Source organism: Microcaecilia unicolor, chromosome 1 (genome assembly GCF_901765095.1).
Source record: "Microcaecilia unicolor chromosome 1, aMicUni1.1, whole genome shotgun sequence".
NCBI lineage: Eukaryota > Metazoa > Chordata > Amphibia > Gymnophiona > Siphonopidae > Microcaecilia > Microcaecilia unicolor.
The window spans coordinates 208,588,510-208,613,443 of record NC_044031.1 but is presented as its reverse complement, the minus strand read 5'-3'; the positions used below and the strand labels follow the sequence as shown (position 1 = coordinate 208,613,443).

The 24,934-nt window shown below is 45.7% G+C and overlaps 1 protein-coding gene across 1 annotated transcript in view; it reads left to right on the top strand.

Annotated features, from left to right (window-relative positions):
• SUGCT (succinyl-CoA:glutarate-CoA transferase) overlaps positions 1–24,934 on the top strand; it is a 1,092,618-nt gene that overhangs the window by 481,368 nt on the left and 586,316 nt on the right. Inside the window, exon 10 of the mRNA XM_030203879.1 lies at positions 11,122–11,193. Coding sequence (XP_030059739.1) covers positions 11,122–11,193 — 72 coding nt within the window. The remainder of the gene's footprint in view (positions 1–11,121; positions 11,194–24,934) is intronic.

Sequence of the window (24,934 nt, the reverse complement as noted above, 5' to 3'; positions counted from 1 at the left end):
AAGGAGTTAATAACCATTTTTTAATCAACTTGTTTCATACCATTCATGACTCTTATCAGTTTATATCATATTTCTCCTCAATCATTTCTTCTTTATGCTGGACAGTTCCAGTCTTCCTTCTTGCCAATCTGTGCTCCTTTTTTTGAGATATAGAGACAGAATTGCATGCAGATGTGATCACACGATGGATTGATACAGAGAGATTATTATATTTCCTGTTTTGCTTTTTATTCCTTTCCAAATAATTCCTACTATTCTATTTATGGTTTTGTTGTTGTTGTTTTAACTTCTGCTACTGCTCATTGATATAAATCCAAAACCATTTCTCTTCCCTATATGTTTAACTCTGAATGCAGAAGTAGCAGGAATAATTTTATAAGGATTTAGGGTTGAAGGCATAGCTTGGCTGAAAAATTGGTATAAAATTATAAGGATAAATTATCTGTACTAAGTTATTCCAGTCTGCTGAATATTGACCTCATTGTATTTGCATGAGAATCTGGGACCAGCCTTCTCCAATTGCTTAGCTGCAAAAATACTTGTAGCCTCATGTCAACAAACACTGATATATAGATCATAGGATTTATTTCTGGACTTCAGAATACTTTTCAATAACGTAAGCCAGTTTAAACATATAGGAGGCAATTTATTAGAGTGTCTCCATTTATGTGGTTGAATAACAAGGGTAGTGAGTCTGTTTTATAAAGTCAATTTAGTGAGCAAGTGCCTAAATGTAAGTGTGAACATTTATGAGAGGTCTATGCAGTGGTGTGCTGGTAAATGTTTAACAACAGGCTCTCTCCCCGGGCCACCTCTGCGCCCCTCCCCATCCACCTCTGCGCCCCTCGTCCACTTCTGCGCCCCCCCCCCCAAATTGCAGAGCTGGTTATAGCCGGGGAGAGAGCCTGGGGGGGGGGGCAATCTAATTCATGTTTAATGTGGGATAAAATGCCATAAATAAGTAAATAAAAATAAACTTTTAATGTTGAGCACCTGATTCTCAAAGTTGACATAGTCTAAACACTATAATGAAAATAAAATGATTTTTTTCTACCTTTGTTGACTGGTGACTTTGTTTTTCTGATCATGCCGGCCCAGTATCCGATTCTGCTACTATCTGTCCTCTTAACTCCGTTTCTAGGGCTTCCTTTCCATTTATTTCTTTACTTTCCGCCTTTCTTCTTCATTTCTTGCCCTACATCTGTAAGTAAAAGCTGGGTCCTCCGCAGACTTGACTGTCCAGTGGATCCAACTTCAGCCTATTTTCTCCATCCATGTGCAGTTATTCTCCTCTCTTCCTTTTCCCTCCTCTCATCTCATTCCTCACTCTTCCCTCACTTCCATCCATGTCCAGCATTTCTTCTCTCTCCCTTCCCTTTCCTCCATCCATGTCCAGCAACCCTCCTCTCCCCCCTGCCCTGCTCTCCACGCACCCATGTCCAGCAGCAACCCTCCTCTCCCCTGCTCTCCATGCACCCATGTCCAGCAACCCTCCTCTCCCCTCCATCCTCCCATGTCCAGCAACCCTCCTCTCTCCTCCATCCACCCATGTCCAGTAACCCTCCTCTCCCCCTGCCATCCATCCACCCATGTCCAGCAACCCTCCTCTCCACCTGCCCTGCATCCACCCATGTCCAGCAACCCTCCTCTCCTCTTCCCTGCCCTCCATCCACCCATGCTCAGCAACCCTCATCTCCCCTGCCCTCCATCCACCATGTCCAGCAACCCTCCTCTCCTCCCTGCCCTCCATGCTCCATCCACCCATGTCCAGCGACGCTCCTCTCCCCCCTCCACTGCATCCACCCATGTCCAGCAACCCTCCTCTCCCCCTGCCCTGCAATCATCCACCCATGTCCAGCAACCCTCCTCTCCTCTCGCCTGCCCTCCATCCACCCATGCCCAGCAACCCTCCTGTCCCCTGCTCTCTATGCACCCATGTCCAGCAACCCTCCTCTCCCTTCCATCCTCCCATGTCCAACAACCCTCCTCTCCCCCTGCCATCCCCTCCATGATCCACCCATGTCCAGCAACCCTCGTCTCCCCCCTGCCCTCCTCCCCTCCATCTGCCTTCTTCCAGCCCCCCACCCCCGCTGCCCCGGTCGTCCATCATCCGTCTTCCTCTGCTCCCCGACAGACCTGGTTTCCTTCCTGCACCACTGCTTGCCTTTAAACATTTTATTTTCCTTCGAGGTGCGCCGGCGTTGAAGCGAAGGCAGCAGGCTTAGCTAGGTTTCAGCCTTCCATTCCCTTCCCTCGCATCTGGCTCCGCCCTCGCACAAACAGGAAATATGTCAGAAGAGGGCGGAGCCATGATGCGAGGGAAGGGAACGGAAGGCTGAAACCGAGCTAAGCCTGCTGCCTTCACTTCAACACCGGCGCGCCTTGAAGGAAAATAAAATATTTAAAGGCAAGCAGCGGAGCAGGAAGGAAACCAGGTCTGTCGGGGAGTAGAGGAAGACGGATGATGGACGACCGGGGCAGCAGGGGAGCAGAAGCAAGCCGGCTCGCACTGGCCAACAACCAGCTCGCAAGATGCCAGTAAATTTAACAAGCGGCTCTTGCGAGCCGGCTCCAGCACACCACTGGGTCTATGCATTCAACTAACAGTATTCCATAAGATGCCTACATAAACGTCCCAGTCTATGGCCTACCCGTGCTTCTCCACTGGGAACGCCCGTCTAACAGTTATATGTTATGCCATTTGAGTATTATATTACAGAATACTGATTAGGCATGATGCTGCATTTGTGTGGGTAAGTGTACACTTACCCATGTGGATTGCAGTATTGTGTACATTTATGTGTAACTAGAATACCCAAAATTGTGAAAACTATAAAGTATCCAAAAAAGAATAATGAATCTTGTGGCACTAAATGCTTTCTTCACTGCAAAATAATCTTGTTATACAAAAATTCTTTTTTTTTTTCTTTAAAACGAAGGATAAAACCTCAGCCATCAAAAGTAATCACTAATGGCTGGGCACTGTTGGCCCACTTTTGTGTCAAAGCCAGGCACCAAATGACTCAGATCAATCATCAGCTAAAAAACCTCCAAATAATTACATTTTAGTGCAATTCTTCCTTACACGTGGTCTCTTTTCCCCCCAAAATATTTCAAAATCTCATCAGCCTCACAAAGCCGACAACATTCTTTCCTATGCCACAATTGCTTAGAAAACAAACTGTTTCAGTGTTCAATTGTTCTACTGTTTGCCATACAGCATGTATTAAAGAAGCACTTAACTCAAGCTTCTATAGAAAATAAACTGTTTAAGTGTTCAGTGGTTCTACTATTTGCCACACAGCAGCACTTAAGCTTTTGTTCCTTGCAATCCCCGAGGCGGTTCACTAGTAATTCAATTCCTCACGATTGTGCTTGATCTACAGCTCCTCATAATCCCAACGGGACCTGTTTCACCTGCCTGGGCTTCTTCAGGGGATGTTTCTTAATTATCACTGTGTGAAAAAAAGTTTCAAATTAATAATAAAAAAATAGATGCATTTTAACTACCCTTTCTCATAGTAACTTACTACATCACTAAGGGGTTCTTTTAGTAAGGTGCGCCGAAAAATGGCCTGCACTGGTATAGATGCATGTATTGGACGCATGCAGGTCCATTTTTCAGCGCACCTGCAAAAAAAGGTCTTTTTTTGTCAAAAATGGATGTGCGGCAAAATTAAAATTGTTGCACGTCCATTTTGGCCCTGAGATCTTACCCATTGACCTAGTGGTACAGTCTCACGCGTTAACCGGGCGGTAATGGTCTGTGTGCGTACAATGCTGATTACTGCCCAGTTAGCGCCACATGCCGGAAATTTTCTGGCGGCCTAGTGGATATGTGTAAAAAATGAAATTACCACCCGGGCCTTGCGGTAGCCGGGTGGTCGTTCAAAATTGACGCACATAGGAAGCGCATACGCACCTACGCGTCTCAGTAAAAGGGCCCCTAAATCATTCACACTCTGCATGCTGACCGGTAGGTTACAATCACAGAAAATGGCAAATGTATTAACAATGGAGAACTTAGTGGATATGGAGCGTAAAGCAGGACTTTTGTGAGGTTCTCTGGTCCTGGAGTCTGGTGCAGAGGTTCCAGATTTGGGCTCCTCCAATAAAAGATCCTCTAGGGCCTGATGCTCAAAATGATTTAACTGGGCAGGAGAGACTCCTGCCCGGTTAAACCCTACTGAGTGAACTAGCAACTGATATTCAGTGGCACTCACATACATGAGCACACAATTCTGGAATACACTACCACGCAGCCTGAAAACGACTTACGAACTGACCGACTTCCGCAAACTACTACAGACTTATCTCTTCGAGAAAATCTACGGCAAGGATCAAAACACATGAAGCCCATACAATCTCATAGACACGCACCAATACATTCTCTGAAATCTCTTCTCCCGCGCTCTCACCACTCCTAAACCCTACCCACAGATAAAATTGTCAGACCTCCCTGTTCCCACGATACTGCTTTGTCCCCCTCTCAACTCACCACTATTATATTCCACTGTTCCATCCCCTAATAATATCCTGTATTTACTCTGTCTTATATAACTCTTCACAATGTAACCCATTATTGTACTGCAACCAATTGTACTTCCATTATTTACAATGTATTGTAAGCCACACTGAGCCCACAAATAGGTGGGAAAATGTGGGATACAAATGCAAATAAATAAATAAAAATAAATAAACCTATTACTTAACTTTAGTGGGTATTCATAACCTTAATTTTGGGAAGCTTTTTAGAATACTGAAGCAAGTTTAAAACCTTCATTTTTAAGTGCTGACCCTCAGTCTTCTGCTGAGACGCTAGCTTTTTTTTTTTTTTTTGCTTCTAAACTTGCTACTATTCAGGAGTCTTTTGAAGTTACAGCTAAACCTGAAGATTACAATTCATATGTTTCTGATGCAGTGTTAAATATTCCAGTAGATAGAGAATGATCTGCCTTTACACCTATCTCCCCTGATTCTCTTGAGACCTCTAATTACTAGATTTTTGAATACTGACTGCCCTTTAGAGAATGTACCTTCTTCTTTTGTTGAAAGATCTAACTTTGGAATTGCTAGATTGGCTGGTTTTCTTAATGCTAAAGTTAAGATGGTTTTCCCCAGCCATGGGTAAAATTGTCTTTCTCCGAGGACAAGCTGGCTGCTTGTTCTCACGATTGGGTGGCGTCCACGGCAGCCCCAGGATCGGAAGATCTTCCTAGCAACAGAAGTTTGCTAGCTCTTGCGTGTCCCGTGCGAATCGCGCATGCGTGACCGTCTGCCCGCAGCGCGAGCGTGCTCCTCAGTCTCTGTTTTTCTGCGGTTCAGAACGGCCGTCTTTCATTTGTTCTCTGCCCCAGAGAGGCCCTCGCTGTGTTCTTCCATGCGTTTTGTTCTCCTTTTCGGCTTAGTTCGTCTCCGCTCGTGCGTTTCTTTTTTTAAAAAAAAGTAGTTTTGTTTGTTTCCGTGTACTTTTGTAGAGTTTCTCCGTAAGTTTCCTTTCCTTTGCGTGAGCGGCCTTTTTCGCTGCCCGTCTGGGTCTTTTTCCCCTTTTTGGTGCCCTTTTTTCGGCATCATCGCGTTTGACCTCGCCGGCGCGATTTTTCCACCCATGTCATCGAAGCCTGCCACCGGCTTCAAGAAGTGCACGCGGTGCAACCGGATGATCTCACTCACTGATAGGCACGTTTCGTGTCTTCAGTGCCTCGGGGCGGGTCATCGCCCTAACGCCTGTACTTTGTGCCTCCAGCTCAAGAAGAGGACCCAGGCGGCGAGATTGGCCCAGTGGAACATCCTGTTTGGAGCCTTGTCCAGTGCTTCGACGTCGACGGAGCCAGTGGTACCGAGGTCGGCATCGGAGGGTGCATCGACGTCCGGAGCGCAGGTGATGGCTGTCCAGAGGTCCCATGCTGGTAGCAGTGAGCCATCGAGTGGGTCTCCACCTTCCTCGAGGGCTCCTGCAGTACAGGCCCCCCCGTGACCAACCACCTTCGGACCTGGCCCCGAGGAGATGTCTGGATTCAACATCGTTCTCTTCGGTACCAGGAGGTACCACTGGCGTGCTTCGAGCGAAGGTGAAGAAGCACCGCCATCGGTCACCTTCCCGTAACGGTACCGAGAGCTCCGGGACACTGAGGGATCCGCGAAGCGTCGACACCGGGAGGACCGCTCACCCTCCATACAGGAGGTGTCAATGCGCTCTGCCCCGGACAGCCTGGTACCGCCTCCGCGCCCCAGGCAGGTTCTGACTTCGTCGCCGGTACCGGCCCCATTGCCTTGCTCGACAGCCACTCGGGACGAGCGCCTCAGAGCCATACTTCCAGAGATTCTGGAAGGGCTGCTGCGACCACCTGCTCCGGTACCGTCAGTGCCTGCGCCATCAGTACCGTCGAGAGATGCGGCAGTTGGCTCTCCGCCCGTGGTGAGGACGGCAACGCCGGTACCGCTTGCGGCATCGACCTCTGCTGCCACCCAGGTTGACTCCCCGTCGCTGGAGCGAGCTTCGTCGCCACCAGCGCGAGAGTCTTCTTCTTGGCACCGCCATCGAGGACCCAGCTGCTCGACGTCAAGACGGGCTCGGCTTCGGACTGAAGTTCATGAACTTGTGTCCGATACTGAAGGTGAGGCCTCGTGGGAGGCAGAGGAAGATCCCAGATATTTCTCTGACGAGGAGTCTTGTGGTCTTCCTTCTGATCCCACTCCTTCGCCAGAGAGAAAGCTTTCTCCCCCGGAGAGTCTGTCTTTCTCATCATTTGTCTGGGAAATGTCTACGGCCATTCCCTTCCCAGTGGGTACTGAGGATGAGCCCAGGGCTGAGATGTTCGAGGTCCTGGACTATCCTTCACCACCTAAGGAGTCATCCACTGTTCCCCTTCATAATGTCCTGAAGCAGACATTGATGGCAAACTGGACGAAACCCTTAAGTAACCCCCCTATTCCCAAAAAGATTGAGTCCCAGTATCAGATCCATGGGGATCCAGAGTTGATGAAGACCCAGTTGCCTCATGACTCCGGAGTTGTGGATCTGGCTCTCAAGAAAGTCAAGAGTGCTAGAGATTACGCCTCGGCGCCCCCGGGGCGGGAGTCTAGGACTCTGTTTGGGAGGAAGGCCTACCATTCTGCTATGCTCGTGTCCAAGATCCAATCCTGCCAGCTCTACACGAGCATCCACATGCGGAACAATGTGCGGCAGCTGACGGACTTGGTCGATAAGCTCCCGTCGGAGCAGGCCAAGCCTTTTCAGGAGGTGTTCAGGCAGCTGAAGGCATGTCGCAAATGCCTGTCCAGGAGTGTTTACGACACTTTTGATGTTGTGTCCAGGGCCGCTGCTCAAGGTATAGTGATGCGCAGACTCTCATGGCTGCATGCCTCTGACCTGGAGAATAGAGTCCAGCAGCGGATAGTGGATGCTCCTTGCCGGGGGGATAACATTTTTGGTGAGCGCGTCGAACAGGTGGTAGAACAGCTCCACCAGCAGGACACCACATTTGACAAGCTCTCCCACCGGACACCTTCAGCATCTACCTCAACAGGTAGACGTTTTTATGGGGGAAGGAGGAATGCTCCTTACACTTATAATAAGCATAGGTACAATCCACCTGCCCGCCAGCCTGCTCAGGCTAAGCCCCAGCGCGCTCGTTCGCGTCAACAGCGTGCGCCTCCTAAGGCCCCTGCAGTGCCCCAGAAAAAGCAAGGGACGGGCTTTTGACTGGCTCTAGGCGAGCATAGCCGAGGTAAAAGTGTCTGTGCCGGATGATCTGCCGGTCGGAGGGAGGTTAAAGCTTTTTCACCAAAAGTGGCCTCTCATAACCTCCGACTGTTGGGTTCTTCAAATAGTCCGGCTAGGATACACCCACAATTTGATTTCCAAATCTCCAAATTGCCCTCCGGGAGCTCAGTCTTTCAGCTTCCAGCACAAGCAGGTACTTGCAGAGGAACTCTCCGCCCTTCTCAGCGCCAATGTGATCGAGCCCGTGCCACCGGGGCAGGAAGGGCTGGGATTCTATTCCAGGTACTTTCTTGTGGAAAAGAAAACAGGGGGGTTGCGTCCCATCCTAGACCTATGGGCCCTGAACAAATATCTGGTACGAGAAAAGTTCAGGATGCTTTCCCTGGGCACCCTTCTTTCCATGATTCAGAAAAACGATTGGCTATGCTCTCTGGACTTAAAGGATGCTTATACTCACATCCCGATACTGCCAGCTCACAGACAGTATCTTCGTTTCCGCCTGGGAACACGGCATTTTCAGTACTGTGTGCTACCCTTTGGTCTAGCCTCTGCACCCAGAGTGTTCACGAAATGCCTGGCGATAGTGGCAGCATCTCTTCGCAGACTGGGAGTGCATGTGTTCCCTTATCTTGACGATTGGCTGGTAAAGAACACCTCGAAGGCAAAAGCTCTACAGTCCATGCAGGTGACTATTCAACTCCTGGAGCTACTAGGGTTTGTGATAAATTATCCAAAGTCCCACCTTCTACCATTTCAAAGACTAGAATTCATAAGAGCTCTGCTGGACTCCCAGACTGCTCATGCCTACCTCCCTGAGGCCAAGACAGACAATCTTTTGTTCCTGGTTTCCTGGGTACGAGCGTCTCAGCGGATCACAGCTCGGCAGATGTTGAGATTGCTCGGCCACATGGCCTCCACAGTCCACGTGACTCCCATGGCCCGTCTCCACATGAGATCAGCTCAATGAACCCTAGCTTCCCAGTGGTTTCAAGCTGCGGGGAATCTGGAAGACGTGATCCAGTTGTCCACAGTTTTTCTCAAATCCCTACTTTGGTGGACGATTCGCTCCAATTTGACCTTGGGACGTCCCTTTCAATTCCTCAGCTGCAAAAAGTGCTTACTACGGATGCGTCTCTCCTGGGGTGGGGAGCTCATGTCGATGGGCTTCACACCCAGGGATGTTGGTCCCTCCAGGAGACAGGTTTCCAGATCAACCTCCTGGAGTTACGAGTGGTCCGGAACGCGCTAAAGGCTGTCAGAGATCGGCTATCCAACCAAATTATCCAGATTCAGACAGACAATCAGGTTGCCATGTATTACATCAACAAGCAGGGGGGCACCGGATCTCGCCCCCTGTGTCAGGAAGCCGTCGGGATGTGGCTTTGGGCTCGTTGTCATGGCATGTTTCTTCAAGCCACGTACCTGGCAGGTGTAAACAACAGTCTGTCCGACAGGTTGAGCAGGATAATGCAACATCACGAGTGGTCTCTCAACTCGAGAGTAGTACGCAAGATCTTTCAAGTGTGGGGAACCAATCACAAGGTCCCTCAGTTCTGTTCCAGACTTCAGGCCCATGGCAGACTAGCGTTGGATGCCTTTCTCCTGCATTGGGGGAAGGGCCTCCTGTACGCATATCCTCCCATACCCTTGGTAGGAAAGACTTTGCTGAAACTCAAGCAGGACCGTGGAACCATGATTCTGATCGCTCCATTCTGGCCGCGGCAGATCTGGTTCCCTCTTCTTCTGGAGTTGTCCTCCGAAGAACCGTGGAGATTGGAGTGTTTTCCAGCCCTCATCACTCAGAACGAGGGGGCGCTTCTGCATCCCAACCTCCAGTCCCTGGCTCTCACGGCCTGGATGTTGAGAGCATAGACTTTGCCTCCTTGGGTCTTTCTGAGGGTGTCTCCCGAGTCTTGCTTGCTTCCAGGAAAGATTCCACGAAGAGGTGTTATGCTTCCAAGTGGAAGAGGTTTGCCGTCTGGTGTGACAGCCAGGCCCAAGATCCTCGTTCTTGTCCTACACAGACCCTGCTTGAATACCTTCTGCACTTGTCTGAGGCTGGTCTTAGTGCTTTCCATTACTGTGTAGAGGGTAAGCCTATCTCGGGACAGCCTTTAGTTGTTCGCTTCAAGAGAGGTTTGCTTTTGTCAAAGCCCCCTATCAAGCCTCCTACAGTGTCATGGGATCTCAATGTTGTCCTCACCCAGCTGATGAAACCTCCTTTTGAGCCACTGAATTCTTGCCATCTGAAGTACTTGACCTGGAAAGTAATTTTCTTGGTGGCAGTCACTTCAGCTCGTAGAGTCAGTGAGCTTCAAGCCTTGGTTTTCTCGTGCTCCTTATACCAAATTTCATCATAACAGAGTAGTCCTCCGCACTCATCCTAAGTTCTTGCCAAAGGTGGTATCGGAGTTCCATCTTAACCAGTCAATTGTCTTGCCAACATTCTTTCCCCGTCCTCATACCCGCTCTGCTGAACGGACTATCAGAGGTACATGTGGTAGGACCAAGGTGTTGTGGGAAGGTCATCCAATGAGTGGAGTGATTTAGAAGGGGACATCAAATACATGTGTGAGGGGGTGGGAGAACTGGACTGTATCAGCTTGTTTTAGGGTGCTGGGAAGAGGGTTTGGGCAGTCACAGCTTGTATTGTGGGGTTGGAAAGGGGGTCAGATATGTAGGGGTAGGTGCTGGCACACTCTCTTTGGCAGTTCTCTTGAGGTGACAGTAAATTCTGCTGCGCTATTGGCAATTACTCATGCACTAGCTGTCACAGGTGGCCACACCTCTGCCCGCTCTTGTCACACTCACTCCTACGTTAAGCAGTTAATGTGGGATTTTTACTGCAGTGGTTGCCTATTTAGAACAGATGACACTGCGGGCATGGGGGGAGGGGGAGGGGTGATTTAATGCATTTGATATTCTGCCTTACTGTGCTACAACCAAAGCAGTTTTCATATTATATACAAGTAGTTTCTCTGTCCCTCCTGGGCCCACAATCTAAATTTCTGTACCTGTGACAATGGAGGGTTAAGTGACTTGGCCAGGGTCACAAGGAGTCACAGTGGGAATCAAATCCAATTCCCCTGGGTTCTCAGCTCTCTGCACTAACTATTAGGCTACTCCCTTACCACATGGTAAACCCTGCATTAGCTGCTAAATGCAGCTTAATAAAAGGGCCCCTTAGAATATTGCCAATAGATCAGTGGTATCTAATAAATAAAACCCTTGCCATAAGGACAAACTTGATGAAGAGTAGCCAAATTAATTGATTTGTTTTATAGGCAACATTGTTTATTGATGATTTAAATATGAATTAAACTGTTCATAGCTGAAATGTTTAAAGTTAATTATTAAGCTCATTTGTTTGTTAAAATTGTCTTTTTTTTTTACAGGCTTTCAAAACAAAGGATGGCTACTTTGTACTAGGAGCAGGAAATGATCAACAGTTTGTCACAGCCTGCAAGGTAATAAATAGCATGGACAACAGTGATCAAACCAGGGCTTGATCTTGCCCTTAACAAGTCTTGTAACATGATACAACACACTATAAACACTAGGACACACTTAGTAGACTGGAATAAAAATGGGCTGCTGTTGTATTAGAATAATATATATAGGATGACATACAACTCCTATTAACTTGGCTACAGTCCAGCTGAAATCTGGAAGTCCTTGAGTTTCTGGTTGATTAATATTGATTGGCTATTGGATTGAAAGCTCAAACTAGAGAGATATTTTGAAAACTGGAAAGCTAAATCCTTTATCCCTAATAGTACTAACAAAAATCATTATAGATATAAGAACACTTCTGATATTGCTGTAGGTTTTACATACAGCAATTTCAGAAGTATTCTTACATAATAAATCATATTGTCAACTTTTCCTAAGGATAGCTGGTACCTTACTAACGAAGGTTTTAAATTATTAATAAGAATGTTAAAACAATCTCACTTAAAATATGTGTAAAAGAATGATAAAAAAGCGATAGAAAGTGACTAAAAATAAATTAATCACTCCCTTGCCAAATTATATATTTATGTAGCCAATATAGCACTGTGTGTAGCAAACACACTTTAAAATCATTGTGTAAATCATGTCAAAAAAGAAAGAGAGCACATGCTCTCTATTTTATGTTTTGGACTGTGGTGTGAAGCAAACTGTGGTGTGAATTTCTCGAGTTTCTTTCACATGGACATGACTTCCACCTTCACCACAGCACCAAAGTACGTGATTAGGAGGTACCAAGGGGATGCAAAAGCGCAATCACTGCTCTGGCAGATATTCAGTGTAAATTCTAACTGAAAATGATCAGACCAAGGTATTGCTGATAAAGCACATGTATCAACTAAATGTGATAGACTACTAGATAAACCTGTTGTACAACAAACGCCTAAATTGGTTTCCACTAGGGTAAAATTGATAGTTCTTATTATTGGACTGAGATATCAGCTATATTGACACCATCCGGCACTACTTATTCACCTATATCTTGTTGGGATTTGGCTTCCCTTTCTGTTCTGGATAATAGTTCACCTCTAGTTGTCAAGAAAGTTAACACTTGAAGAAATTCATCATGGTTTAATACAGATCTTAACATTTGAAGCGAGACTGTCGTCGACATGAGAGGCACTGGCATAAAACTAATGATATCAAAAACTGACTTGGAAGCTTGCTTTTAAGCATTATAAAAGAAGCGCAGCAGAAGCTTAAAAAATATTATTATAGCCAACTGATTGTGTGGGTTCCATTACTAGTAATAGGTTATTTTCCCTGGTGAAAACTCTAATTGGTTCTGCTGGTGACACTCTAAGGTTCAATCTGTATCACCGTCTGCTCAGGAAGTAGCTGATTTTTTTTTAATAAGGTGGTTCAAATTCAATCAGATTTCTTACAACCTCGATCTAACTAATGATTTAATATCTAATTCTTACTCAGTTCTTGAACAACCTGTGCTGAATGACTAGGTTTGGAATTCTTTTTTGCTCGCTACTGTCACAATTACTTCCTTGCTATTGAAGAAATGTTCACATTCACAATGTATATTAGACCAGTGGGTCCCAAACTTTTTCAGTTCACGGCACCCTTCGTATCCGAGTAATTTTTCGCGGCACCCCCACCTCCCCGGTCACACCGATCTCCCCCCAGGCCATTTAAAAGAAAAAAAACAGGGTCCCAAGCAACACGACAATCTCTCCAGCACATCTAGAAGCAAAATGTTCATTACAAGATTACTAATAGGGCTATCAGCCATAACACTAATAACATGCACGTCTACCCCAACTCAAAGAGAAAATAACAACATACCGATACTTTGCAGCCTGAACCACCCACTGAGAGGAAATACCCCCACCTCGAACAGAGCTCAAACAGATGGACAAGGCACTGCAAAGAATAGAAATCATTCATCTGGTGGCCAAGCACTACAGAAGGCCAGAAAGGAAAACAAGAAACACAGCAACCCAAACAAACATCAACTAAAAAAAATTACCACTATCGAGTTGACAGAGGATAACTGTCTACCAATACCAGTGGGATACATCAATACCAGATCAGTGGTAAACAAAACAGACACAATAAAGGACTGGCTAATAGACGGAGACCTCGGTCTGGTTTTTCTCAACAAGACATGTATACATGACCAAGAAGACCCTATTATTCGGGATTTATGTCCCCAGGATATAAAATCTTACATTGGACCAGAAAAGAGAAAAGAGGTAGAGGAATAGCACTAATATACAATCCTCAGCGGAATCTATAACACCGCAACTCAAAATCGCTTCATTTAAAATCAAGGACATGACACTACTCAACCAATTGTGCTGCATCCTTTTCTACAGACCCCCAGGGAATTGAAAAGCAATGCAAATAAATGTCTTAGACTTCATCTCAAACACGTGTTAACAATCCCAACACCTTGCTAATAGGAGACATTAACCTTCATCTTGATTACCAGAAGGCAGATAGCCCCAAAGAATGCATCAAATTCCTTCAACTATGGGGCTTTCAGCAACCTCCAGTGACCACAACCCATTCTAAAGGCCATGCCATAGACCTATTAGCCTTTAAATTCTCACAAGATGATAATTTCAAAATACAGAACCCAAAATGTATTGAGACTCCCTGGTTTGATCACTTTAAACTCAACATGACCCTCTATTGGAAACAACACAAACCCTACCCAACACAATCACGAATGCCATACAAATCCTGAGGAAATATTGACACAATTTTGGACGGCCATATACAAACACCAGTGGTCACCAACGACCAACACAAAAGAATTCCTATCAGAATGAGATGAAAGAAGTGCCAACATACTGGACACAATAGCCCCCATGAAAACAGGATTGGGACAGAGGCACAAAGCAGTCCTGTGGTTAAATGAAGAACTAAAAACGCCTAAAACTCTTTGCAGAAGACTAGAGTGAGCATGGGAGAAAAACAAAAATGAAACAAATAAAACCGCATGGATGGAAGCATGAAACAGATATACAGTTAAAATTAGACAGGCTGACATGAAATTCTATAAAGAACAAGTAGGCTCAGGCTACAAAGACACAAAGAAACTATACAAACTTATAATCTCTTAAACACCAAGCCCTTGATGACAGTGAATGAAGTTCCCCTGTCAGCAAACCACCTCACCAGATTCTTCGAAGAAAAGATCCTCAACCTAAGAAAGAACCTAACACAAGAAAACACAAACTTTGAAACCCTCATTGATGAACTAGATCACTCCCCAGAAGAAGCTCCAGCAAACAGGACATGGATCACCTTCTTACAACCCACATATGAAGCAGTAGCAGAAGCACTAAGAAAATTCTCCTCCGCCTACTGTATGCTGGACACATGTCCTAACCTCATACTAAAAGTAGCCCCGGACCAATTCATTAACCATCTAACCTCACACCTACACTACATGTTTCAAGAAGGCTGCTTCTCACAAAAAAAGGCAATATACTGCTCATCACTGACACCTCAAACTGCAGACCAGTAGCATCCATACCTTTAACAACTAAAATAATGGAAGGAATAATGGCCAACTGTCACGTCTGTGGCCGTGACCACCCTAATTCTTACCCTCTTTCTGGGAGTCAGTGGCTGTGCTGGCTTCTGCTTGTCTCTGTGTCTGTCTCTGTCTTAGTTTCTCTCTGGCGCTGTGTGCTGATTGCCTTGCTGGACCTCACCTGTGTGGGCTATGCCTCTTCCAAGATGGCTGCCGACTCCTCTATGCCAGTATCCAAGATGGCTCCCACTGTTCCTTCCTGTGGGCTGACTTCTCTGTGTGTCAAGCCTCTGTTTGGAGGCAAGGAGATTGCTGCAGCTGTGCCTCTGGTGTTGAAAGGCTTTATTAATCACTTAGAGCTTGCAGCCGTTGCCTTTGCATTTCGTCTAAGGGCCCTGCTATGTAGAGTGCTCTGTACACTGCTACATTGTTTGCTCTGTGTGATTTTCTATGTTTGACTTGTTAGCTTGGGCACAGCTTTGCTTGTTAGCCTGTGTACAGCTTTATTAGTTCTCCTGAGTTTGCTCTGTTTATGTTTCCAGTGTATGACTTGTTAGCTTGGGCACAGCTTTGTTTGTTAGTCTGTGTACAGCCTTGCTAGTTCTCCTGTGCCTGCTCTGTGTATGTTTCTAGTGTATGACTTGTTAGCTTGGGCACAGCTTTGCTTGTTAGCCTGTGTACAGTTTTACTAGTTCTCCTGAGTTTGCTCTGTGCATGTTTCTAGTATTTGACCTGTTAGCTTGGGCATAGCTTTCCTGTTAGCTTGTGTTCAGTCTCCTGGTCTTCTCGTGTTTAGCCTTCTGGTTTTTCCCGTGTGTGTTTTCTTTTGCTTCTGGGGCTTCTGCCCTTGTTCTGTCTGTTGCCAGTACCCTGTGATACTGGAGCTGCTGCCATAGTTTTGGCTCCTTGTCCTGACCTTTGCTTTGAACCTGACTACAGCTTTGCTCGCCGCCTGCCCAGAGACTTTGATTGGACCCTGATTGCTGCTCTGCTAGCCGCCAGCCCAGTGACTGTGTTTTGAACCTGACTACTGCTTTGCTAGCCGCCTGCCCAGAGACTTTGCTTTGACCCTGACTTCTGCTTTGCCAGCCGCCCGCCCTGAGACTTGCTTTGAACCTGCCTACTGCTGGAACCCGGACATTCCCTGCCTGTCTGCCTTGCTTTCGCCTAGGTGCCGGGGGGCACTTCTGTATCCTGATTCCTGCTGTTTCTGCTTGCAAGTTCCGGTTCCGGTTTTTCCTGTAAGCCCTGCCGGCTGCCCGAACCTGAGGGCTTAACCCTCGGGGAAAGGTGGCTAAGCGTAGGTGAAGCCTAGGTCCTGTGTATTCCAGTCCAGCGGGTTCCGGTCCTGTTGTTCCAGTCCAGTGGGTCCACTCCGGTGTGTTCCAGTCCAGCGGGCTCCACTCCAGTGTGCACCCGTCCGGTGCGTTCCAGTCCTGGGTATTCCTGTGTAGAACTCCAGTCCGGGGTTCCGGTCCAGTCTTGTCTCGTCTCTACCTTGAAGGTGATCTTGCCTGTCACTGCCGCTCCACGGTAGTGGCCCAAGGACTCACGAACCCAGTGCTCCCGGGGAAGAAGCCTGACAGTATGCCAAGGTCCCCAAGAATGCGACACCAACCAACTAACTACATTAACAAATTCTCTAGATTCATGAATCCCAATCAGGTTTCAGACCTCTTCATAGTACCAGAACAGTGCTGATTACTTTACTGGCCAATTTCAAAAAAGAAATCTCAACTTGAAAAAACATTCACTTACTACTATTTGACATGTCCAGTGCGTTCGACATGGTCCACCATCAAATTCTCAAAAGAATACTTGATAAAATTGTCATTGGCAGGAGGGTGCTTAATTGGATACTAGGCTTCCTAACCAAAAGACCCTACCAGGTGAAGACAACTTCCTCTCTCTCTCCCCTATAGAAAGCGGAATGTGGGGTCCACCAAGGATTGCCGCTCTCACCAACGTTTTTCAGTCTGATGATGGCAGCCCCTGCCCATACACTATCCAAACAAGGCTTTAATCCCCTTATATACGCCGTTGATGTGTTAATATTGTAACTAGGTACCTCTAGGTGCAGCCAAGGATAGAACAATCTCCTCCAGCCACGGGCTCCCGGTACAGTCAATAAATAAATGTCCACCAGCAACTTCAATCTTAAGGACTTTATTCCATGCAGGTTTCTAGTAGACCTGATACACAGTTCCAACAGCAGCATTCACCTTCAATCTTAAGCACATGTAAGCCACCTGAAAGTGTGTGGCTCATAGTCCCCTTTAAGCAGTAGGCTATCAGCACATACCAGGTCTCAATACAGGCTCACAGTCAGCTCCAGTCTGGGCTCTTTATCCAGTGCACAATAAGCAGTAGTTCAATTTCAAATAGAAGCAGTTCATTCAGTTCATCATCACAGTTAAATCACAAAGCAGCAGTTTCTACCTTCTACTCTATTTACCTTCAGGAGGGGTTCCATACTTTAGGGATTTCTTATACCCCAAAGGATTCACCTTTACATCGGCTTCACTGGTAGATTCAATACCTCTATTACCTAAGGATTTTCAGCCTGCAAATACTTTTGGGACTTTCTCACACCCAAGGGATTTCACCCTGCATCTGCTTCATTCTACCCTCTTCTCGCCTTCTGCTTCTCTCTTCCCTGGGACTCCTTCCCACCTGCCTAATCAATCCTGGCCTTCTGCTACCACAACCAATCATTGTCCTTCCATTAGCTTCCCCCACACCCATACCAGCTGAGTTGAGCATTGTACTAATGATGAGCTCCTGCACACAGGGTTTCCTATCTCTCTTTCCCCCTAATGGCAGCCAATCTACATGTCCTGCCAGCTTACACCCATGTCTTCCCCTATTGCAGCTAGGAGTCCAATCCGGGTTCTTCATCTCACCCCCTGGCTCCTTGCCTGCAATGCCTTCTGGGACTTGTATTTCAGACTGAAACTGCCTTAACCCAACTATCCTGGATGTGACTCTATCACAGTATACATCCCCTTTAAAAGGAACCTGCATGAAATTGCAACCAGGATTATAGATGGCATAAACATAATGGAATACTTGACATCATTGTTCAAGCTCATACTGAACAAAGAAAAAACACACTGCTTAGTTCTCACATCATAACACAACACTGAATATTTCACAAACATCAACGCCATGGGTACATTCCTCCCAGTATCTGACAACTTAAAAATCCTAGGAGTCACCATTGACTGCTATCTATCATTCGATAATCAAATCTCAACCACAACGAAGAAAATGATCCAAATCATGGAACTATGTGGAAACTGAAGCACATAAAAAAACTACTTCCCTAGAGAAGTATTCTGCACTTTAGTCCAATCCATGGTCCTCGCCCACTCAGACTACTGCAACGGCACTTATGCAGGATGCAGGGAACAACTTCATAAAAACAAAAACCTGCAAACAGCACAAAATACAGTGGCTTCTAATTGGAACAAGTTGATTCAAAAGTCAAAACCACTACTCCAAAAACTACACTGGCTACTCATCAAATCACATATATCCTTCAAGATTTGCATCTTGGCCTACATAATATTTTTCGGCCTTGCACCTGAATACATGACTAACCTAACTGAACTGCCTATACACGATACAATAGAAGGCGCGAGAACCTACCTCACCCTACACTTCTCAAAATTTCAAGGCCTAAAATACAAATCTTCAAACCCAACCAGCTTCACATACATCCCAAGATATAGAATACGCTACCAAAAGTCCTAAAACACGACTGACTACCTAACTTTCTAAAAACACCTGAAAGCCCACTTCTTCAGTAAATTGCTGTTCGATGCTACTGCACAATAAAAAGTACCAAAACATACCATGAAGATTGAACTACGATCCAAAACCGACTAATGACACATGGACACTTCCAACAAGAATGTAATGTGTTTAATTGATGATGTAAACTGTAAGCCTTATTGAACTGAACATTTGTTTGGAAAATTTGTCAACCTGAGTTTAATGACCCTGAGGAAGCCAAGTTCGCTGGTGAAACAGGTCCCTTTGGGATTCGGTTTTTCTCTGAAAGTTAAGTCTTCATCTTTCATTTTAAGCTTTTAAGGCTGCATGGAGTTTGAATTGATTTTTTGTTTTTACTAAAAGTTTCAACGTATAAATGCTATTGTTAATAGTCACAAATATGTTGGTTTAAGATATTTAAAGAAATTTACTAAAAAAACAAAAAGAAGGATTTTTTTTAAAGGATCGGTGATTCATATCCGAAACCGACTTTGCACAGTCTATATAAGCGTAAATAGTAAAGGTCTGTGTCTGATTGCTGAGATCCTTTTTCCTACTTTTTTAGTATAGACAAAACAAAACCGAACTTGACCTTCCAGTATCCAGTGGAGATTTATTGTTTTTTGATGTTATATCTCTGATCTCTACTTTTTCATGGATTTGGCTCCTGTATTTATTCTAGGGTTTGGGCTAAGGTTCTGGGCATTCCTAAGGAGGAATGAATGACTCCCCTCACTGCCATTTCCTTTGAATCACTTAGAGGGGCATAATCGAACGGGGTGCCCGAGTTTCAATGAGGGCGTCCTCGCAGGATGGCCCCGCAAAGGGGTGGGGAAACCCGTATTATCGAAACAAGATGGACGTCCATCTTTTGTTTTGATAATACAGTCGGGGACGCCCAAATCTCAACATTTAGGTTGACCTTAGAGATGGTCGACTTAAATGTTGAGATGGTCGACCTTAGAGATGGTCGTCCCCTGTTTTCTGCCATAATGGAAACCAAGGACGCCCATCTCAAAAATGACCAAATCCAAGCCCTTTGGTCATGGGAGGAGCCAGAAATCATAGTGCACTGGTCCCCCTGACATGCCTGGACACCAACCGGGCACCCTAGGGGGCACTGCAGTGGACTTCACAAATTGCTTCCAAGTGCATAGCTCCCTTACCTTGTGTGCTGAGCCCCCCCCAAAACCCACTCCCCACAACTGTACACCACTACCATAGCCCTTATAGGTGAAGGGGGCACCTACATGTGGGTACAGTGGGTCTGTGGTGGGTTTTGAAGGGCTCACATTTACCACCACAAGTGTAACAGGTAGGGGGGGATGGGCCAGGGTCCACCTGCCTGAAGGGCACTGCACCCACTAAAACTGCTCCAGGGACCTGCATACTGCTGTCATGGAGCTGGGTATGACATTTGAGGCTGGCAAAAAAAAATTTTTAAGTTTTTTTTTTGAGGGTGGGAGGGGGTTGGTGACCACTGGGGGAGTAAGGGGAGGTCATCCCCGATTCCCTCTGGTGGTCATCTGGTCAGTTCGGGCACCTTTTTGAGGCTTGGTCGCAAGAAAAAATGGACCAAGTCGGCCAAGTGCTCGTCAGGGACACTATTTTCACTGAAGGTATTTTTAAACCAGTTAAGCATTGTGTTTCCCTCATCAGTTCCTATCGGTGAAATGATAGACTGCTGAAATGGAAAGAATGTTTGGCATTAGTCATTCAGAACACAGAATTCCCATCCCACCATTTTAAGCAACTCTCGTGAGTCTTTATGATAGATAGGTAATAATGAATCAATATGGAAATAATCACTTTTAGCAGAGACTAAGGTGAGTGGTTCTTGATAAATGATAGTTTTGATAAAAACACTTGCAAGAAGGTATTACTTGGAACAGTATGTTCCATTCTTTTCCCTGAGTTTAGGACAAACAGATGGAATAATGTGTGTGTGTCTATTACAGAGAGTCTAGGCTTTGGAAATTAATTTAGCATGTTTTGAGGATTCATTTGTCCTATCTAGCTCTATTAGATAACTCTGTTGAACATGAATTGGATTTTATCAAGCCATTGTAAAAAAAAAAATCCCGTGTTAATAAGATTGAGTCCTGATAGGTCATTTGGGTTTCTCTTTCACAAATACACTCTTATGTTACTATAAAACTGTCAAACACTGTCGCCACACTTTCTCATTTTAATTTCTTTTTCTGTTTTATTCCTCTGTTCTCTGTGGATTACAGCTTTATGATATTCCTGGTAGGAGTTGGTTTGGAAGGATAGATTTTCCCTGTTGAGAACTAATGAAGAGAATCTGATATTATGTACTCTGAATAGAATTCATGCATTGTTTATTACCTGTCTGCTTTTTTTTTGTTGTACATTCTATATCTTCTGTCTACATTATGCTCTCTGCTTGTGTAGAAGTTGCTTTCTTCTGCTGGATGCTTTATTGGCTGACAAATATGTTTAGTCCAATTCAACTTGTGCCCTCACATATTCTGTGATTTCAGAATAGGGGGGGAGGAATGATGTGAGGAAAACGAATAGGAGATGATCTGGGGCAGAACTCAAGATTAATCTTATGGTCCTTATTGTGAAAGTTAATCTGGGGCAGAACTCAAGATTAATCTCATGGTCCTTATTGTGGACGTATATAGCTATCAGCCGGGCAGATAGGGAAGAGTTTCTGAGGCAGAGGCAATTTAAGAAGGGAAGAAAGTGTGGCAAACTGATTATGAGGATTGAAAGAAAGACAGTTTTTCAGATAGACACAGTACTCTTGCATGGTGAGAGTAATATCAGACTTGAAAGAGGTCAGCATGAATTTGAAATGTGTGATGTCTGCATGGAATTTTAGCTAGAACAGGCATAGGAACACGGGAAGCAAATTCCGTAGGCAAACCACAGCTAGGGTTTAGTGCATCGATCTGGATGGGAAGGGGGAGGAGCAAGTGTCAAAGCAGTGGAAGGTATAGTGCTATATGAGGGAACTGTCGTATCAACAGACTGATAGTCTGGTGGAGAGGAGAGACGAGGCAGTAGTGGAGAAGAAGATAGGGCCAATAGCTTGGAGATTCCTGAAGGTGCCATGGATGATTGGAGGATACTGTTGGGAAGAGCAGTTAAATGTGAAAGTTATCAGACAGGAAGAACTGAAATGGAGAAATCTGAGAGACAGTAGTTTAAGGGAGGAATAAGTGAAGCCAATGTCCATGCAGATATCGTAAACAATGGAATAGAGCTGAAGGTCAAATGAGAAGGTTAATGCAAGGGGCTTGGGAATTAACATTTAGAGTGTCATCAGTATAGAAATGGAGCCCCCAAGAATGAGGGCTGGAATGCCTCTCATACGAGGAGAGGCTGAATAATTTAGAACTCTCCAGCTTGGATAAAAAAAACAGTTAAGGGAAGGTATGATGTCTACACAGTTCTGAGTGGAATTGGTAAACCTGAATCGGTTGTTTACTTTCAAAAAGTACAAAGACTGGAGGACATATCATGGTTACATAGAGGGGCATAATCGAACTTGAACGCCCATCTCCAAGGGCGTCTATGTCTGAAAACGGGTACGTGAAAAGGCGGGGCAGACCGTATTTTCGAAAAAAATGGACGTCCATCTTTTTTTTCGATAATACGGTTTGTGCCGGCCAAATGCATCGGATTTGTGCGGATTTGAGCTGGGCGGTATCGTTTTTCAGAGATAATGGAAACCGAAGGCGCCCAGCTCAAAAACGACCAAATCCAAGGCATTGGGTCGTGGGAGGGGCCAGGATTCGTAGTGCACTGGTCCCCCTCACATGCCAGGACAGCAACCGGGCACCCTAGGGGGCACTTGTAAAGCGTAAAAAACAAAAGTAAAATACCTCCCAAGTCCATAGCTCCCTTCCTTTGGGTGCTGAGCCCCTCAAATCCCTCCCAAAACCCACTGCCCACAACTCTACACCATTACCGTAGCCCTAAGGGGTGAAGGGGGGCACCTACATGTGGGTACAGTGGGTTTTGGAGGCAGTCTGGAGGGCTCCCATTTACCACCACAAGTTGAACAGGTAGGGGGGGGGATAAGCCTGGGCCCACCTGGGTGAAGTCCACTAACAACTGCTCCAGGGACCTGCATACTGCTGTCATGGAGCTGGTATGACATTTGAGCCTGCCATACAGGCTGGAAAAAAAAGGTTTTCAAGTTCTTTTTTTATGGGAGGGGGTTAGTGACCACTGGGGAGTCCGGGGAGGTCATCCCCGATTCCCTCCGGTGGTCATCTGGGCAGTTGGGGCACTTTTTTGGGACTTGTTCGTGAAAAAAAAGGGTCCAAAAAAGTGACCCAAAATCGCGGTAAAACCACCTTTCTTTTTTTGATTATCGGCCGCAGGCGGCCATCTCTCCTCGGCCGATAACCACGCCCGTCCCGCCTTTACCACGCCTCTGACATGCCCCCATCAACTTTGGTCGTTCCTGCGACGGAGTGCAGTTGAAGACGCCCAAAATCGGCTTTCGATTATACCAATTTGGTCACCCACGGGAGAAAGACGCCCATCTCCCGATTTGGTTCGAAATATGGGCGTCTTTCTCTTTCGAAAATAAGCTGGATAGTAATACATTTTAAACATATTGGAGAGAAAATATTTTTTCACTCATTTAATTAAGCTCTGGAGCTTGTTGCCAAATGATATGGCAAAAGCAGTTAATGTAGTTGTATTTAATAAAGGTTTGGGTAAATTCCTGGAAATAGTCCATAAACCATTGTTAAGATAGGCTGGGGAAAAGCTACTGCATATCCCTGGGGGATAAGTATCATGGAATCTTGCTACTTATTGAGATTCTGTCAGGTACTTGTGACCTGGTTGGCCACTATTAGAAACTGTATACTGGACTTTTGGTCTGACCCAGTATGGCAGTTCTTATGTTTGTATGTATAGAATCGGGAAAATGGTTCAACAAAGAAGGAAAACCAGGAATCAAATTTGTTGAGAAATGACAACTGTCAGAAAGATAGTGGGTGAATAGGTAGAAAGAACGGGCCTCAGTTAAAGAAAAGGAATGGAGCATCAGTCAGACACCATCATTCCAGCCTACCAAATAAGATGTATAGCAAAAAAAAGATCGCTTCACTTGCAATCCTCTGTCATTGAAGTTAAGTTCTCAGGGAATAGCCAAGTCTCAATTAGTGTAAGAAGGTAAAGAGTATAAGAGATAAAGAAGTCATGAATGTAGACAAGCTTATTGGAAATACAGTAATGGTATGCAGATACCTAAAGAGGGTTGTCATCATTCTTGAAATACTATATGGAAAATCTTTCCCTCTTGATCATGTAAGGTATGCCTGGTGGATGATTTTCCTGCAGCTGTGTATTCCTGAATAGGTGCTGGTAGTCTTATAGTCAAAACTAAACACTGCTCAATTTCTTTCCTGTGAGTGCTAACTACTTCAGATTGGGATGAAGAAGACAGCCTGTCATTCTCCTCACCTCTTCTCTGTGGTCTCCAGTAGCATTCCATGCCAAGAAGAATCTGTTTACTTCCTGAAAATCTAGCACTTCCTTTATAGCCTGCAAGAGGGCGCTGGCTCAGCTCCTGTGCCTACAACAGTGGAGGAGTGGCCTAGTGGTTAGGGTGGCGGACTTTGGTCCTGGGGAACTGAGGAACTGAGTTCGATTCCCACTTCAGGCACAGGCAGCTCCTTGTGACTCTGGGCAAGTCATTTAACCCTCCATTGCCCCATGTAAGCTGCATTGAGCCTGCCATGAGTGGGAAAGCGCGGGGTACAAATGTAACAAAAATAAACAAGGGACACTAACTGTGGGTCAGTACGCCATTCAATTCCGACCCGGTTTCAGATCTGCAGTGGAATTAGGAAGTTCAGGTGGCTGTCTTTTGGCAGGGTCTGGTGGGGCACATTAAGGATGAACTGGCGGTACAGAATCTCTCACCAGTTTGGATGACCTGGTTTCCATATGCATCAAGGTGGACATCTGCTTTCAAGAGAAGGCTAAGGAATGTGGAGGCAAATGCTGTGTTATGGCAGTCAACACCCCTGTTTCAAGACCCTACAGACCCACAGATGGTCTGCTCCTCCTGCCACCCAGATAGAACATTTTCGACTTCGTAGGATGAGAAAAGGTGTCAGAGAACACAAGATATTGGTCTAAATTGTGCTAATTGATGTCCCAAGAAACCTACAAGACCTAGAAATGGTGGGGGAGACTTCCCTAGGTCCTTCCTGAGTTGTTTCAACCTCCCTCTTTACTCTATCCTTCAATGGGAAAATAAACAGATTGTTGTCCAAGTTCATCTTGATTCTGGCGCAGCCAGGAACTTTGTGGATGAATGGCTGATATGCCAGTATGACATTTCTGTGAATCCACCTGAGAGAACCCCTCTGTATCTCCTAGGTCTATGGAGACCCACTTCCAGGGCATCTGTGGGTTATTAC